General features: G+C 39.3%; 1 protein-coding gene across 1 annotated transcript in view; it reads right to left on the reverse strand.

Annotated features, from left to right (window-relative positions):
* Window positions 1-15,407, reverse strand: part of scn4ab (sodium channel, voltage-gated, type IV, alpha, b) — a 37,819-nt gene that overhangs the window by 10,436 nt on the left and 11,976 nt on the right. The window contains exons 2-16 of the mRNA XM_056753819.1: window positions 13,656-13,980; window positions 13,202-13,322; window positions 12,901-12,988; window positions 12,662-12,790; window positions 6,233-6,324; window positions 5,349-5,609; window positions 5,180-5,243; window positions 4,795-4,936; window positions 3,823-4,020; window positions 3,531-3,665; window positions 3,340-3,451; window positions 3,007-3,245; window positions 2,728-2,901; window positions 1,862-2,218; window positions 628-984 (exon numbers count right to left, since the gene is read on the reverse strand). Coding sequence (XP_056609797.1) covers window positions 628-984; window positions 1,862-2,218; window positions 2,728-2,901; window positions 3,007-3,245; window positions 3,340-3,451; window positions 3,531-3,665; window positions 3,823-4,020; window positions 4,795-4,936; window positions 5,180-5,243; window positions 5,349-5,609; window positions 6,233-6,324; window positions 12,662-12,790; window positions 12,901-12,988; window positions 13,202-13,322; window positions 13,656-13,980 — 2,794 coding nt within the window. The remainder of the gene's footprint in view (window positions 1-627; window positions 985-1,861; window positions 2,219-2,727; window positions 2,902-3,006; window positions 3,246-3,339; window positions 3,452-3,530; window positions 3,666-3,822; window positions 4,021-4,794; window positions 4,937-5,179; window positions 5,244-5,348; window positions 5,610-6,232; window positions 6,325-12,661; window positions 12,791-12,900; window positions 12,989-13,201; window positions 13,323-13,655; window positions 13,981-15,407) is intronic.

Below are 15,407 nucleotides of genomic sequence, written 5' to 3' on the forward strand. Positions count from 1 at the left end.
AGCCGGCTCCTTGTGTTCGTGTTCCCTAATGCTGACACGTCGCTGGATGAAATGCAAGGCTGTGCGACACACGGGGCATGACATGTCAACCGTGTCATCTGATCCACTTCAGAGGCATGCCAACAAGCATTGCCTAATGAGTCAGAGCCTGTGTGCTTCAATGAAACAAATCTCAAATAAAATATACAGAAACAAACACTATAGCATTTATAAGCCTGGTTAAATTGAGTTTATTTTAGAAAGGCAGTGTGGTATCTCTATGTCTTATGCTATTAGCCTACTTCTGACAGGGGTCGAGAAGTTGCTCGGCAAGGTAACAAATCATGCTGTGCTGGTGCTCTTTCCCACGCCCTGCCTTTGCCATTCCTCAGACGTGCTCTCTAAACAAGAGTCTGAGCAGATGACCCGTGGGGCTCGGGATGGACTTTGCAGGTGTCACAGTGTTCGGGATACATGTCTCGGTGTTAGAGGTGTTGATGGAGGGTTGTCAGTAGACACCCTGGCAACCGGTTTGTCTTACGTGATCAAATTTACATTAACATGAGGTTAAAAAACGTGCGTATAATGATATTCTGTGCTGACGTTGCTGGTAAACAAACATGTGAAAAGTGACGAAAAACAACTCACTTTGTTGTTTCCATCTATAGCGTCTTTGTCGTCGTCGTCTTCCGAAATACTGTCAGTATACTGACTTTCCAGGTCAGATTCACAGTTTGCTATAGGCACGCTGATGATTGTCGTACTGGAAGTAAATATTTCCTGATTGGAATCATTCTCTTTATAATCTTTCGCGGCCTCTTCCTTCGATTTAAGGCCCAGCAACTGTCTCACGTGCCCGATGACAAACGCTTTAACCCAATCGATGGCTCTTGTGATTCTAGAAATGGCGATGAGAAGATTGTTTGTCTCTCCATCATCATCAGAGGCCGCCATGTTGTCACCGCTAAAGGAGCTGAGCAGCAAAGCCAGGAAGAGATTCAGCACCTGTTCATAACAAGAAAACATTGTGTCAGTCCAAAACTCTACAGTCACTAAACTTGTTTTAAATCAAGATCTCCTTCTCAAATTAGTTCTTGAGTAGAGATTTATGTCTGGAAGGTTTTTGAAATTTGAGCTGCTCTCTCTTTAAATAAAGTCCTTGGATCTTGCTTGGGTGCCAAGAACTTCCAACATCTACCAGTGCAAAACTGAACTAGTGCAGTGTTTACGCTATTCAAATAGACATTTTCTTGCCCTGCAAACCTCTGGCCATCCAAATCAAAAAGTCATCGCTTGAACTGGCTTTTGGTTCGACACTTAGGTTTTGTTACCTCACACATAAGCCAGTTCCTGTTTGGTCTATGAATAACCGTAACGGAAACCCCACTAGTGGCATTTATAGTAAATGGGTGTTTGATACTTGTATAAATATGGCGTAAGTAAAATTAAACTCCAGTGAGAGGACAGCATGGTCTTGATCCATGCAACTTGGCGTTACACATTTGATAGATCTGTCTCTTAGGCATCCCAACCATCTTCTGCCTCGACTAGCTGAGGAATATCAGAACCGCAGGGAGGGTTTTCATGTATGGGAAATACGTAACAATTTAATTTGATTGTGAAAACTCTTCAAAGTCGGGTCTCTTTAAAGAGAAAAGGTCAGGATTTGTTGTTTTTGTTATGTGTTAAGCCAGAAGCGATTTTTGACTTGTTTCTCAAAACACCAAAAGACTTACTGATATCCTTAAAGCAAACTTATTTAGGTCTAATACAGTATATATTTGGGTCTAAAAGAATAAATAATAGCATTTACAACTGTACATCAATGCAAAGTTGAATCTATATCTTACATAATAACAATCGCCCTGTCTACCCCACTCACCACCAGGTTTCCAATAATCATGACCATCATGAAGACCATGAGGCACATGGCCTGTCCAGCCACCTCCATGCAGTCCCACATGGTTTCGATCCACTCTCCACACAGTATACGAAAGATGATGAGAAACGAGTGGAAGAAATCCGTCATGTGCCAGCGGGGCAGCTCGCAGTTATCTGCGATCTTACAAACACAGTCCTTGTAGCTCTTTCCGAAAAGCTGCATCCCCACCACAGCGAAGATGAAGACGATGATGGCCAGGACGAGGGTCAGGTTTCCAAGGGCTCCCACCGAATTGCCGATGATCTTTATCAACATGTTAAGGGTTGGCCATGACTTTGCCAACTTGAAGACACGCATCTGCCACCAAGAGAACAGAAAGCTTACAATTTTGTTTGCTTTACATTACCACAGGTATTATATTATAAATAGTGTAAAAGTAGTTTTAGTGACCAAAATAATATTAATTATGTAACTAATTTTTGTTAAAGATTTTGATGAAATTCAACAGATACTGGACTGGAATGGGCACAGTCAGTGCATCTAGAAATGCTCATTAAATTAAATTTAAGAATGGTCTTTAAATTGTTTTCTGCGGCTATTAACTTAATTTATTTAATAATAAGACAAACTGATTTTTTATTTAGTTTTAAGTAGATTATTTCTAAGGTCAAGATGACTCGCTGTACCTCGTTTAGCCTGTGTTATCAGTTTCATCAATGTACATTATATAATACAAATTTCTAATTATCAAATTTTTCATACATACATTTTATAAAAAGGTTTTCTTTATGAAGGGGACTCTCAATGTGACAATGTTTCCAATGTCTAATCTAATAATATCATCCACACAACATTGTTTTACCCACCAGACGGAAGGACCTCAGCACAGATAAGCCCTGAACATCGGCCAAGCCCAGCTCCACCAAACTCATGGTCACAATGATGCTATCAAAAATATTCCAGCCAACCTGGAAGTAATCATATGGGTCCAACGCGATAAGTTTTAGAACCATCTCTGCAGTGAAGATACCCGTGAAAACCTGCATAGGAAGAAACAGCTTCCATTAAAATGCATATAACGCACCGTCCAGCATTATAAGGAACTTCTAAAGTAACATAAATGAAAAAAAAGCATGATGCTTTACCAAGTTCCCCACAGTCAAAACGTTTTCAAAGTCACCAGACATTGGATAATGCTCCATGGCCATAAACACGGTGTTGAGGACAATGCAGATGGTGATGCCCAGGTCCACCAAAGGGTCCATTACAATTAAGAAGATAATCTTCTTGAACTTCACCCACGGTGTGCAACAATTCCATTTCAGGAATATGTCGGAAAACTTGTACCAGCAAGGAGGACATGGCCTTTGAATATCCTCCAGCTCTGTTGAATAAAAGGAAGAGTTACTGAGTCAAACACAACACATTTCATAAATAATATAAAACTCATTTAGATTAAATAAAAAAACAATAGTTACCCTCTAAAGTGTTTTCTGTAGCGCTCACTGCACTTTGTTTTCTTATATGTGTGCCATGCACTTCAAGGTAGGTCATACTTCCCTTGGATTCATTTGCAATCTCAGTAGTCCACTAGAAAGGATCATTTGCAAAGTTAGAAACCATGTGGTTAAAAAGACTACAAACGCATAAATGACGTGGCTCCACCTACCTCTCTACCTGAAAGAGGTTTCAGGGCTATGCCATCAAAGTCATGATACACCTTTCCATCAAAGCTTTGGTCATCTTCATCTTTCTTTTTGCTGCACAGTGATGTATTACTGCCGTGTATTGCGTGCTTCTGCTGCTTGAAAAAAAAAGCAAAACCTCATATGAAATAAAAATGCTTTAATATTTAAAAATGGTTCTTTGAAAGTGCTGCCCATGTACAGTATATGATAACCAAGCATTCTTACTGTCTACACAAATACAAGTTTGTGTGTAAGTTTTAGACTGTGACAAACCTCTGATTGTTTTCTGAGCTGTTCCAGGATTCTTGCGTACTCTTCCTCCTTCTCTTTAGCTTCTGCTCTGGTGGCTTCATTCTGCTCTGCGTACGCCATCGCCACCACAGCCAGAATCAGATTGATGAGGTAGAAGGACCCCAAGAAGATGACGATCACAAAGAAGATCATGTAGGTCTTCCCAGCGGCCCGGAGGGTCTGAAATATCCACAACACTTTCAGTGGTTAAAGTAATGACTGACATTAATAGTACATTAACATTGTGGTAGAGTATTGGGTTGGCAGTGCGAATGTTGTGGGTTCAATTCCCAGGGAACACACACATATTCATTAAATATGCATGAATGCTTATGCACTGTAAATCGCTTAGGATAAGAGCATCTGCCAAATGCGTAAATGAATGTTCACTTCTATAAAAAAAAATTTTTTGTTAAGCCGTGTTAATTCCTGAAAATAATCACATTTCTGTAATGCTTACACATGTTGATAAAATGTCAATTTGTGTGTAAAACGATCACCTTGAACAAGGTTATTAAAATAAACACTGGCCTAAATATTATTTAAAAAACTTAAAATAAACAAAAAGGAGAAAGTTACCTCAGGAATCAACTGAAATACGTTTAAGTATAAAGAATTATTAACGGAAATTAAGTAAAAATGTAACTAAATGTAAATAACCTAAAAAAATGTTTTGATTTAAAATACTATAAACAATAATGTAGATACTAATATAAAATATTAATCGAAAAAATATATATAAAAATGACGAAAAGCTTTTAAACATCATAAAAATTAAAGCTAATTCAAAATACGAATAATTCTTAAATAGCTACATAAAAATAAGCAAAGAAATAATAAAATTAAAAAAGCACATAAAAACTAGCTAAAAATTATTATGAATAAAAGCTTATTAAAAATATGAATAAAACTACAATAAAAGTGAAAACAATCTAAAGTCTGCCTGTGACCCACCAACTGGAATAAGTTTTCCCAGAAGTCTTGAGTCATTAACCGGAAAAGCGCTAAGAAAGCCCATCCAAAGGAGTCATAACTCGTATAGCCAAAATTTGGGTTTCGGCCGGCCTTGAAGCATGTGAATCCCTCAGGGCACTTTCTGTAAACACAACAACAGTAAATTAATTCTTTATGAATAATATATATATATATATATATATATATTTATATATATATATATACACATATTTATATAAGCCATTTCGCTTAGTTATCAGTTATTGGTATTATTATTGAATTTACACATTTTTAATCATGATTTATGATTAATTCTATAGAATAACTCAAAGAGAATGACTAAATTATGCTAAATCAGAGGAGGTGTCGTTTCTGAAGAACATACCCTGCATCAGAACTGTTTCCACAGAGTAATGGATCTACATGGTCAGGAAGGAAGTAATAATTCACTGGAGGGCAAAAGAACGGAGATCAGAAAATACATAAAAGCAGAGTGTGCAGAAAGTGACGCATTCACATTGATTTGCATTACTGACGTAAATACTGTAAATCACCTGGATTATTAATGTATTCCTGGAAGTTAAAAGTGCTGTTGCCATTTTCCGTGTCATTAAAGCTTGTGTGATTGAAGTCTACACTCAGGGTTTCATTGTTTTCAAACGTCGGAGGCCAAATGACGCACTTTTGCCGGAGATTTCCCATAAAGAGTTGCAGGCCGATGAGAGCAAACACGCTGAGACAGAAGACAGTGAGGATCATGACATCTGCCAGTTTCTTCACTGACTGAATCAAGGCTCCAACAATGGTTTTCAGACCTGAAATTCACAGATGAGAAATGAGTTTATGTGATGCCGTGATGTACATTACAGTAGTTTATAGTTTGTACTGTAATTTATGCAGTATACAAGGGATATTAGATATGAGAGACAACTGGTAAACCATTCAGACAATGGTGTTAAACTGATATTAAAGGTCCAGTTTAGCAGTATCTAACGATAGGGTTCCAAATTGCTAATATTGGCTCACTCCACCCCTCAACCCTCACTTTCAAAGCACTGCGGTGGCTAACACAGGACAAAGATGTCATCACGTTAAGAGAAAACGTATTTACGAAAACTGCTCCTTGTCAGTTTGTCTGTTTAGGACTACTGTCGAAACGACATGGCAAATTCCATTCAAGGGGATCCGCTGTGTATTTAAATAGAAATAGCTCATTCTAAGGTAATAAAAACATAACGCTTCATTATGTAAGGTCTTTATACACCTCTGAAGACATAGTTATGTATGTTATATTGCATTTCTGTCAGTAGATCCACCTACAATTTATACACTGGACCTTTTAAAGAATATAAAAATACTTCAAATATTTTAAAACATTTTATCCAGTGGGCACCAGTCATATTTCAGGCCATGATAACCGGCATGCTACAGTATATACCTGGAATCACAGTGATGGTTTTGAGGGCACGGAGAACACGAAAGGTCCTTAAAGCCGACACGTTTCCCAGGTCTACAAACTCTGTGAGGTACCTGTGAATGAAGTGAAGTCACACTTTGCATCTATATCAGTGGTTATATTTTGCCTAAACTAGAGACATAAAGACATTCAATAAATTGATATAATCAAAATCATAACACCATTACACATTTCAGGTAGAAAGTTTTGATTGTTATCTAAACGCAAACCTTACATTTAGTCATTCTGCAGACACTTTTATCCAAAACTTACAAATGAGGTAAGCAATGGAAGCAATTGGAACAACATAAGGACAACAAAAAGCCTAAGTGCAATAAAACTTGTCGTAGTATACAGAGCTAAGTAAGGTTCTATTTTTTATAGAAAGAGTTGAAAAGCGATAGAAGTCAGAACTGATCGGTCAGGTGCTGACGGAAGAGATGTGTTCTCAGCCGATTCTTAAAGGGGTGCTGCAAGGATGTGTCATGCATTCTGACATCTTTACAATGTTAAACGTGCTGTCTTCTCATGCTTAACATGGTCAACTTGTCAAAAAAACTAGTTGGGCGTTTATTTAGCATTTCTGTGCTTGAAACACTCCCCCAGCAATTGTACAGGTTTCAGAAAGTTTTTTTCAAACACATAAAACTGTTTTGTATTTGTATTAGACAATTCTCCCGGAAAAGCACGCGGCACGCCCACGCAGTAGGCAGCAAGCAGGGCAGGAAAAGGAGCATGCACAGACGTCACTTTTAATTGTTTGCAGGAAAGAGTGATAAGAGTATACGCTCGCGAAGTTCAGGTGTTTGTTTGTTCACTGCATTTGGGTGATGAATGTTATATAAACTGTGGATATAATGCTGGATTTGACGATCTCTTGAAACTGATATATGGAGCCAATCCCAACGCTAAAAGATGCCGGACATGAACCGCATGCGGTGAGTGAAACTGATGTCTGTGTTTTGTTGGCAATGTGCTTCTGTTCAGGATACCCCCTGGACATGCGTCGTATGATTTCAGAAATAATCATACAGCTAAATCTATCTTTTATAAATGTGAACCAATGAATACTCTTCGAAAATACGAAGTGTGCAGTACTACACTATAGTTACTAAAGATTAACATGAGATTGGCGTGTGCTAGGGCCGCTTTAAAGATGGCCACATAATCTGCTGATCTTGTAGCAGCAGGCAGATCATTCCACCAATTTGGATACGATCCAGAGATGGTACGTGAGAGCGATACTTTTACCTTTTTGGGATACGCATTACAAGACGTTGTGGTGCCATCACATTATCTGTCTTAAATGTAATAATTCCATGAATTGTTATAAAACCAAGTACAATGAGTACAAAGCTCAAGCAAGTACAAAGCATTTTTAATCATGAAAGTGATTTTAATCTTTGCAAACCACATAAAAAATTTAAGTTTTATCAATTCCATTAAGGTTTTGTAGCATCAGATCACAGATTGTTATTACTGTTGTGCTTTCCTTCATGAGTTTGGTCTTTTGAGGAGTGCAGAAATTGCAAGGGTAAGAGATATGCTTCAGTGTAGAGTAGACTATATTTAGCTTGAGGACAACAGTCAATCACAGAAGCCAAATGGCACCATTATGTGTATACTATAAACCAACAGCGGATGAGACTCCTGTTTGACATGTGGACGCCAGATCTCGTAACTTATTTATAGTGATTATGTCTGCGAACTTCAATCAATTGATTTCTAAACAAGTAGTGAGGTAGTCTTGAAAAGAAATTATACAATGATGTTATTTTTGTATTAACATCTGTAGAGAAAATCAAATACCAGAAATAATAATATATTGATCTTACACCATAGACTGTATAAAACGTTGACGCAGTGTAACACTCCAGCTCGCGCCACCCCCTCCTACCGTTGGCTGTCTGACATCCTCCTTGAACAACGGAGTACACTCAGGGCTGCAGAAAGGAAATGGAGAAAGACCAAGAATCCTGCTGACCTAAGGGACTACCAGTACTCTCATCTGTTTCTGCTAGAGTTAACACAGTTATAACATCTTTCTACACCACCAAGGTGAGCAATGCACCTAACACTCAGCAGCTTTTCAAGACATTTAACTCTCTTCTTTGCCCCCCTCCTGCCCCACCCACTTGATTTTTGACTACGGAGGACTTCGCTGTCTCTTTCACTGAAAAGACATCATCCATCAGCAAACAATTCTCAGCACCTGAGATCTCGGTACACACTACCCTCACTTCAAACATTGAACAATCCTCTTTCGGACCACTGTCTAACACTGAAGTCACCAGACTTCTCTCAAACCACCCCACCACCTCTCCCCTTAACCCAATCCCCTCCCATCTCCTCGCCATATCCAGCACACTCACACCAGCACTAACACACATCTTCAACACTTCCCTGCTCACCAGCACTTTACCATCCACATTCAAACAGGCCCAGGTCACGCCCCTTCCCAAGAAACCCACATTGGACACCTCTATTACCGAAAGTTACGGACCTGTCTCTCTCCTTCCATTTATTGCGAATACAGGTGTCTTCCTACCTATCCCAGAATAAACTACTGGATGACAAGCAATCCGGCTTCAAAACAAACCACTCAACTGAGACTGCACTGCAATCGGTCACAGAAGCTCTGTGGCTAGCCAAGGGAGAATCTAAATCCTCCATCCTGATTCTGCTACACCATCAATCACCAATTACTGCTAGCAACCCTATCATCTCTAGGAATCCAAGGCACTCCTCTCCGCTGGTTCATATCCTACCTCTCCGGTAGATCCTTCAGAGTGTCATGTTTGGGGCTCGCTGTCCACTGCTCACCACATGATCACGGGGGTCCCTCAGGGATCGGTGCTTGGACCTCTCCTTTTCTTCATCTACACAACATTCTTGGTACCTATCATACAGGCACACGGCTTCTCATGTGAATGTTATGCTGACAACACCCAGATTTACATCTCATTTCACCCACACGATACCACTGTAGCAGCTTGCAATATAGCCTGCCTAGAAGACATCTCATCTTGGATGAAAGAACCTCACCTCCAAATGAACCCTGCCAATACAGAACTACTTGTATTTCCGACACACCCCACGGTGCAACACGATCTCACCGTCCACTTGGCAATACCACAATCACTCCTACCAAAACAGCCAGGAACCTCAGAGTCATATTTAATGAACAGCTGTCCTTCAATGATCACATTGCAAAGACAATGCGGTCATGCCGATATGCCTTATTCAACATTAGAAAGGTTAGACCCCATCTCACTGATCATGCGGCACAACTCCTTGTCCAGGCCCTGGTAATCTCAAGGTTGAACTACTGCAATGCTCTCCTTGCTGGTCCTGGTAATCTCAAAACCCTGGTAATCTGGTAAACAGGCCCTGGTAATCTCAAGGTTGAACTACTGCAATGCTCTCCTTGCTGGTCTTCCTGCAAAGGCTATCAAACCACTCCAGCTGATTCAGAATGCAGCAGCACACCTTGGGCCCTATCTTGCACCCAGCGCAATTGACTTTGTACACCGACGCATGTGTCATTCCTATTTTGCACCCGCGCAGAGCGCGCTTTTCCCTCCACAGAAGCACGTCGCTAAACTAGTGAATGAACTTGCGCTCCCGGAGCGGTTCAGCGCAAAAAAAGAGGCGTGTTCCGGCACAAACAATCCCTGGTGCTATTTTGCTGTTCCATTAAACAATTGCGCCACTGACCAGAAAAAACCTAGTCTAAAGTCAGTGGCGCGTTGCGCGTTGTTCATTATGCTATTTTAAGGGCGCATGCTTGACCATAATGTATAGCGTGCACAACGCGCATACACTTTGCTCATGTAATCTACACAGATGCAACAGTTATTTTTGCAAATCATAAATTGTTACACTAAAAAAATATTAACACATGAGATGACGGAAATCATTGTGGTGTGCCACGAAGATGTGAAAAAATAGGCATAAATCTAGCTTACAAATTATTCAGGCTAATTGTAGTAATTAAGGATCAGACCTTTTTGCCCAATAGTGGCAAGACATATATTGGTTTGTCCGTCAAGAACCAGGAAAAAAAATCGACTGAAAAACTGAAAAAACTGAAAGACTGAAAAAAAGACTGTGAAATCACCTTTACCATAATGTAAGTACATTAAAAACCTTAGTCTTCAACTTACCAGTTGTGTTGAGCTTGCTCATATTTTTGCGCCTGGTAAATACGCCATAATAATAGCAATCCATAATGGAACTTGCGCACCCGCTTTTAAAGGGAATGTTGGATGACGCTCTGATTGGTTTATTTCACGTTAGGCCCAAACCACACCTATGAATAATGAAGCTACTTCAGACCAACCCATTTTAGATTTGCGCCGGGCGCAAGAGCCATTTATCCCGCCGGGAAAATAGCCACAGCGCCGAGACCCGCCCACAAAGTTACTTGCGCTTCGCGCTTTGACACTTGCGTTTCAGGTCGTTAAAATAGGGCCCCTTGTCTTACAACAGCCCAAAAGGGCTCATGTGACAGCCCTTTTCATCTCTCTCCATTGGCTACTGGTTGAAACCCATATCAGATTCAGACTATCGCTTGATCTGCACCGGCATACTATCACACCCTCCTACACTCCTACACCCCATCAAGAACCCTGTGTTCAGCAAACGAGCGGCGTCAGCCAAGTGAATAAAATGTCATTTTAAATGTATTGCCTTCTCAAAATGGCAGTAAATCGCATTCTTCTTTACTCACTCCAGTCAACCACATCTCTCACAACATTATAAAAACTAGTTAAACCAATCTCTTCAGTGAATACTCGACAGACAAATGAGAAAAAAAACTAACCCTCTCTCTTTCTCTCAACAGGAATTTTTCTAGCTTTTGTTGAAACTAGTAACTTTGCTATTAGCATCTATTGTAATATTGTTTCTGTATGACATATCACTTTATTTCTCCCTGAACTCTCAGATAAAAGTGTCTGCTGAATGATTAAGTGTGACGTCACCCGTAGGTTTGTGAAGAGAAATTATTTTTACTGATGAAATATATTCGGAAGAATGTTTATAACCAAACAGATCTCAAAACCCATTGACTCCTATAGTAGGTTAAACACAAAAGATGACATTTTGAAGAATGTAGGACAACAAACAATTCTGGGTTACTTTTGACTACTGTTGTTTTTTTCCTACTATGGTAGTCAATTGGTGTTGAGATCCTTTTGGTTATAAGCATTATTCCAAATTTATTTCTCTGTGTTCATCGGAACAAAGAAATTTATACACATTTGGAACAATTCGAAGGTGAGTAAATGATGACATAATTTTCCTTTTTGGGTGAAATGGCCACGCCCTTAATTATGCAGAATTGTAAGACTTGACATATTTAAACGGAAGACTTATAAAAAAATCCAGCATGAAGGGCAAAATTAGCTATAGAGACCAAAATGTTTTTTTGTACCAAGCTGTAAACATGTGTTTTTCTTTAATAAAGTTGGTCATTTTAACATGGTGCTCAATGAGATTCTGCTTTGTTTTGGAGCCAGTCTCTATTGCGGCCAGTCAATGAATTGCAATTTATGTCACTTCCATGTTGTCGCTCGGGTATCACCTACTTCATAAACAATTATCTACCAATGTACAAATACACATTCATTATCAAAACCACAGTCTGTTGTAGTAAGGGCCAAAGTGTGAAGCTGAGATTTACTGCTATAAATAGGTCTGGAAAGTGATCTCATTTTACAAGTGGATAAATATTTTCAGTCAGCCGATCTGTGATTGTGAACGGGAAGTGAAGGTGGACGTTCAAGAGGTTGATGGAGAAACTGAGAACATGGGTTGTTTTCAAAGGACAAGGGCCTCCTTATGGTTCGGTGATGCTGTAAGCATGTTGACTTCTAACCTCTCACATCTAAGTGGGTATTTTCACAATGTCAGAACCTCATGCCCTGCCTCTGTCTAATGTGGTTGCCAAACTTCTACTCATGAGCAACATACCCTGACTAAGCATAAACGAATTAGTCACACAGTATGCTAAGTATTCGGTGAGGAATCTGATTACGGGAACCAATGTTAAAAATAAAGTCACAAGCTGTTACCGACGAAGTGAATACATCCATTGGCTGTTGACCACAACAGGGAGAGTTTAAATGGCAACATTTAAGAATGTAAGTTTAAGAAGTGTCACATTTTAGAAGTATATATGTTTCATTTTGATGTAAAAATTGGTATTTAAATGAATTGAGAATTCATAAAAGAATTTATGTTTAAGATCAATTTCTTAAAGGGACAGTTCACTTCCATTTCTTTCATTACTGACTAAACATCAGGGACAGACAACTTTGGTCCCTATTCACTTTAATTGATTGGGAATAATACAAAATGGTGTTGGATTATTCAGAAATTTTTCATTAAATTAGGGGCCATACTTACGCCATGGTGATGACTATGAAATCCAGCCAATTCCACGGGTCTCGAAGGAATGTGAAATCACCCATGCAAAATCCCCTGGCTAACACTTTTACCGTTGCCTCAAAGGTGTAAATGCCAGTGAAAACATACCTATGGCACAGGGAAAATGGAGACATCGTCAGAAAAATAAAATTTCCAACAATCTCAAATGGTGCATTTGTGGAATTCTGGGAAACTGTGTTTGGAGATGTGATTCTTACTCTACTGTTTTGCTCCAGGCTGGTGCGTCACTCAGGGTCATGAACACACAGTTTGACAAGATGGTAATCATAATGAACATGCTGAACAATTTGCTTTGGAGTAAAGGATCATTTAGAGGATAATTTGTGGTTATAACTGAAACATAATGTAAAGTAAATTAATTCAATACTTTACTCTCTTTCAATTTGATTTGTTCTTACTTACAGTATTTGGAAGCAACACAAATCTCACACTTACTGTCCTATATTAAATGTTAAAAAATCTACTCTTAACACATGTCTTCATTGTTTTCCAAAGGATATGAATGTATGAGTATTCGGATGGAAAATCGTCGAATGAGGCTGAATGGACTCAGAATGTAGCAGGCGGGTTCAGCACTGAATCTGAATATTGTATTTCCTTTGGTGATCACAATGAAAGTCTGCAAAACAGAGAAACAGGCAATACTATTGATTTGCAGACTTTTGAGTTCAATCTAAAACTAATGAAAACATTTGAGTCTTTCTTATGAGAATCTGAAATGGATTTGCTCTCTGTTTGATCTATTGATGTCTATGACAACATTTTTTGAGATATTTAAGAGATCTCATCTGTGTTTTTTTTCTTGCATTTTCCAATATACCTTAAAACCTTGAGTCACTTTGGCCTTTGCCTGTCCTAAATGAGACCATATATATATATAAATATATTAAACACTATACAGTATGTGATCTTTTTTGGACATCAAAAATTGAAAGAATACATTGTCACTAACTTTCTTTGCTCTGTAATATGGATCCAACTCCTCCAGAGGCACATTGAGAAGCTTTGATGGGGGGTCTCCATAGATGAAAGGCAGGACCTTTCCTGCCTCCAAATCACTACTGGGTTTGGGCAGGTCGTCCTCATCCACCTCAATATTTTCAGCCTTCATCCGGTCCTGCTCGACGACCTTCTCTGCCATACATCGCTCGATCTTGGCGAGCGACTCTTGAGTGAAGGGCCGGAACACATCTGTGCCTGTAGGAGGGAGTAAACTCGCCATTTTGGCATTCTGCTGGGTCAGAGATGCCACCGCCTCCGGGTCCTTCAACTGTGACCTACAGGGATTAAGAGGAATTACGTGGTCAAATCAAAAGATGAAATTAAAGAAATGGTCCTTAAAATAAAATGTTTATAATATTGCATAATATTGTTTAAGGGATAGTTCACCCAAAAATGAGAATTCTGGCATCATTTACTCAATCTTGCCAGCATTGCAATTTTTTCACACCACTCTCATTTGCACTACAATACATTAATATTAATGCATGACACCAAATAAAGTATTCAAAAGAATTCCAAAGAATTCCATTTCATTATCAAGTGATGTTTATCAAACTATCTAATCAAGCATGTGAATATTTTCTTTCTTACAGTTGATGAGGCCATAGTTTTAAATTCTTTGCTCTGTTTGGTTGACCAGAACGATTCCAACGCCAAACCTCGATCAGATTTATCTCTCTTTTAGGCATGACAGCTGTTTCCTCAGTGTTAAACGCTCACAACCAAATGAAGAACAATGATCAGACTGACTGCTAATCTTTGTGGGCAATTTTTACTTTTCCCATCCAGGTGGATCAAGAAAAGACGCCACCCGCACGCAAAAACTAAACAGCTCTGCACACAAAGTTTTTATTTTCTCCCAAAAGCCAGTGTACGACAGAAAAGTTCAAAGGGGTTTCAAGAACTGAGCAATTCATGGAAAATCTATAGACAGTATTAAGTCCCAGACAAAAATCCCTTTTGTGTGTGTTTAGTACAGATAGTTATATTAAACACTAGCCAGACCCATAAACAGGAAGTTAACTGAAGTCCAGGGCCGTGCGTCAGATGAAACACTTTGCAGTGGGTTAACAGTTAGTCATTCATCGTTCATTTAAAATATATTTACATATCTAATTATCCCAAAAAAAATCCAGCTTTCTGCTCCCCGACGTCTTTTCAACATGCAAAATCTCACAGCTATTAAATCTAGACAGAAGACATATGAAACTTAGAATCTGCTCGCTGGGTGTTGAGACTCGTGTTTATGCCCATCTTTAAAATGTGGTCGAGAGCCAAGCTTGGGTCATTCGGCTATTACATAACACAAACTCACCTGTTCTGTTAGGAACAACTTAGTCACTAATAAGGGTTTGTTATGTTTGGAAGGCCGACACCCCCTGGTAAACAGGTGCTTGGGTTTTCACATAGCCCTTAAGTGAATTCAATGAATATGTTGTGAATTGAAGTGACGGTCGGGACTCTGGTGTAGATGTGATGAACCGACACTGTGGTACCTCAACAGCTGCCGTGGGCTATCAGCGCACGCTACGGCGTCAGGTTACTGGTGAGTCTACTCATTCTTGCCATGCGTTTGCACACTTATATTGTAGCGATAAACAAGCCCCGCCTCCTGATACATTCCAACTCCGCCCACCTTCCACTCAATAAGCCTGCATGGTATTTACTCAGGTGCTAAACAATATACACTACACCCAACTGC

The sequence above is a fragment of the Triplophysa dalaica genome, chromosome 7 (assembly GCF_015846415.1).
Source record: "Triplophysa dalaica isolate WHDGS20190420 chromosome 7, ASM1584641v1, whole genome shotgun sequence".
NCBI classification, from domain to species: Eukaryota; Metazoa; Chordata; class Actinopteri; order Cypriniformes; family Nemacheilidae; genus Triplophysa; species Triplophysa dalaica.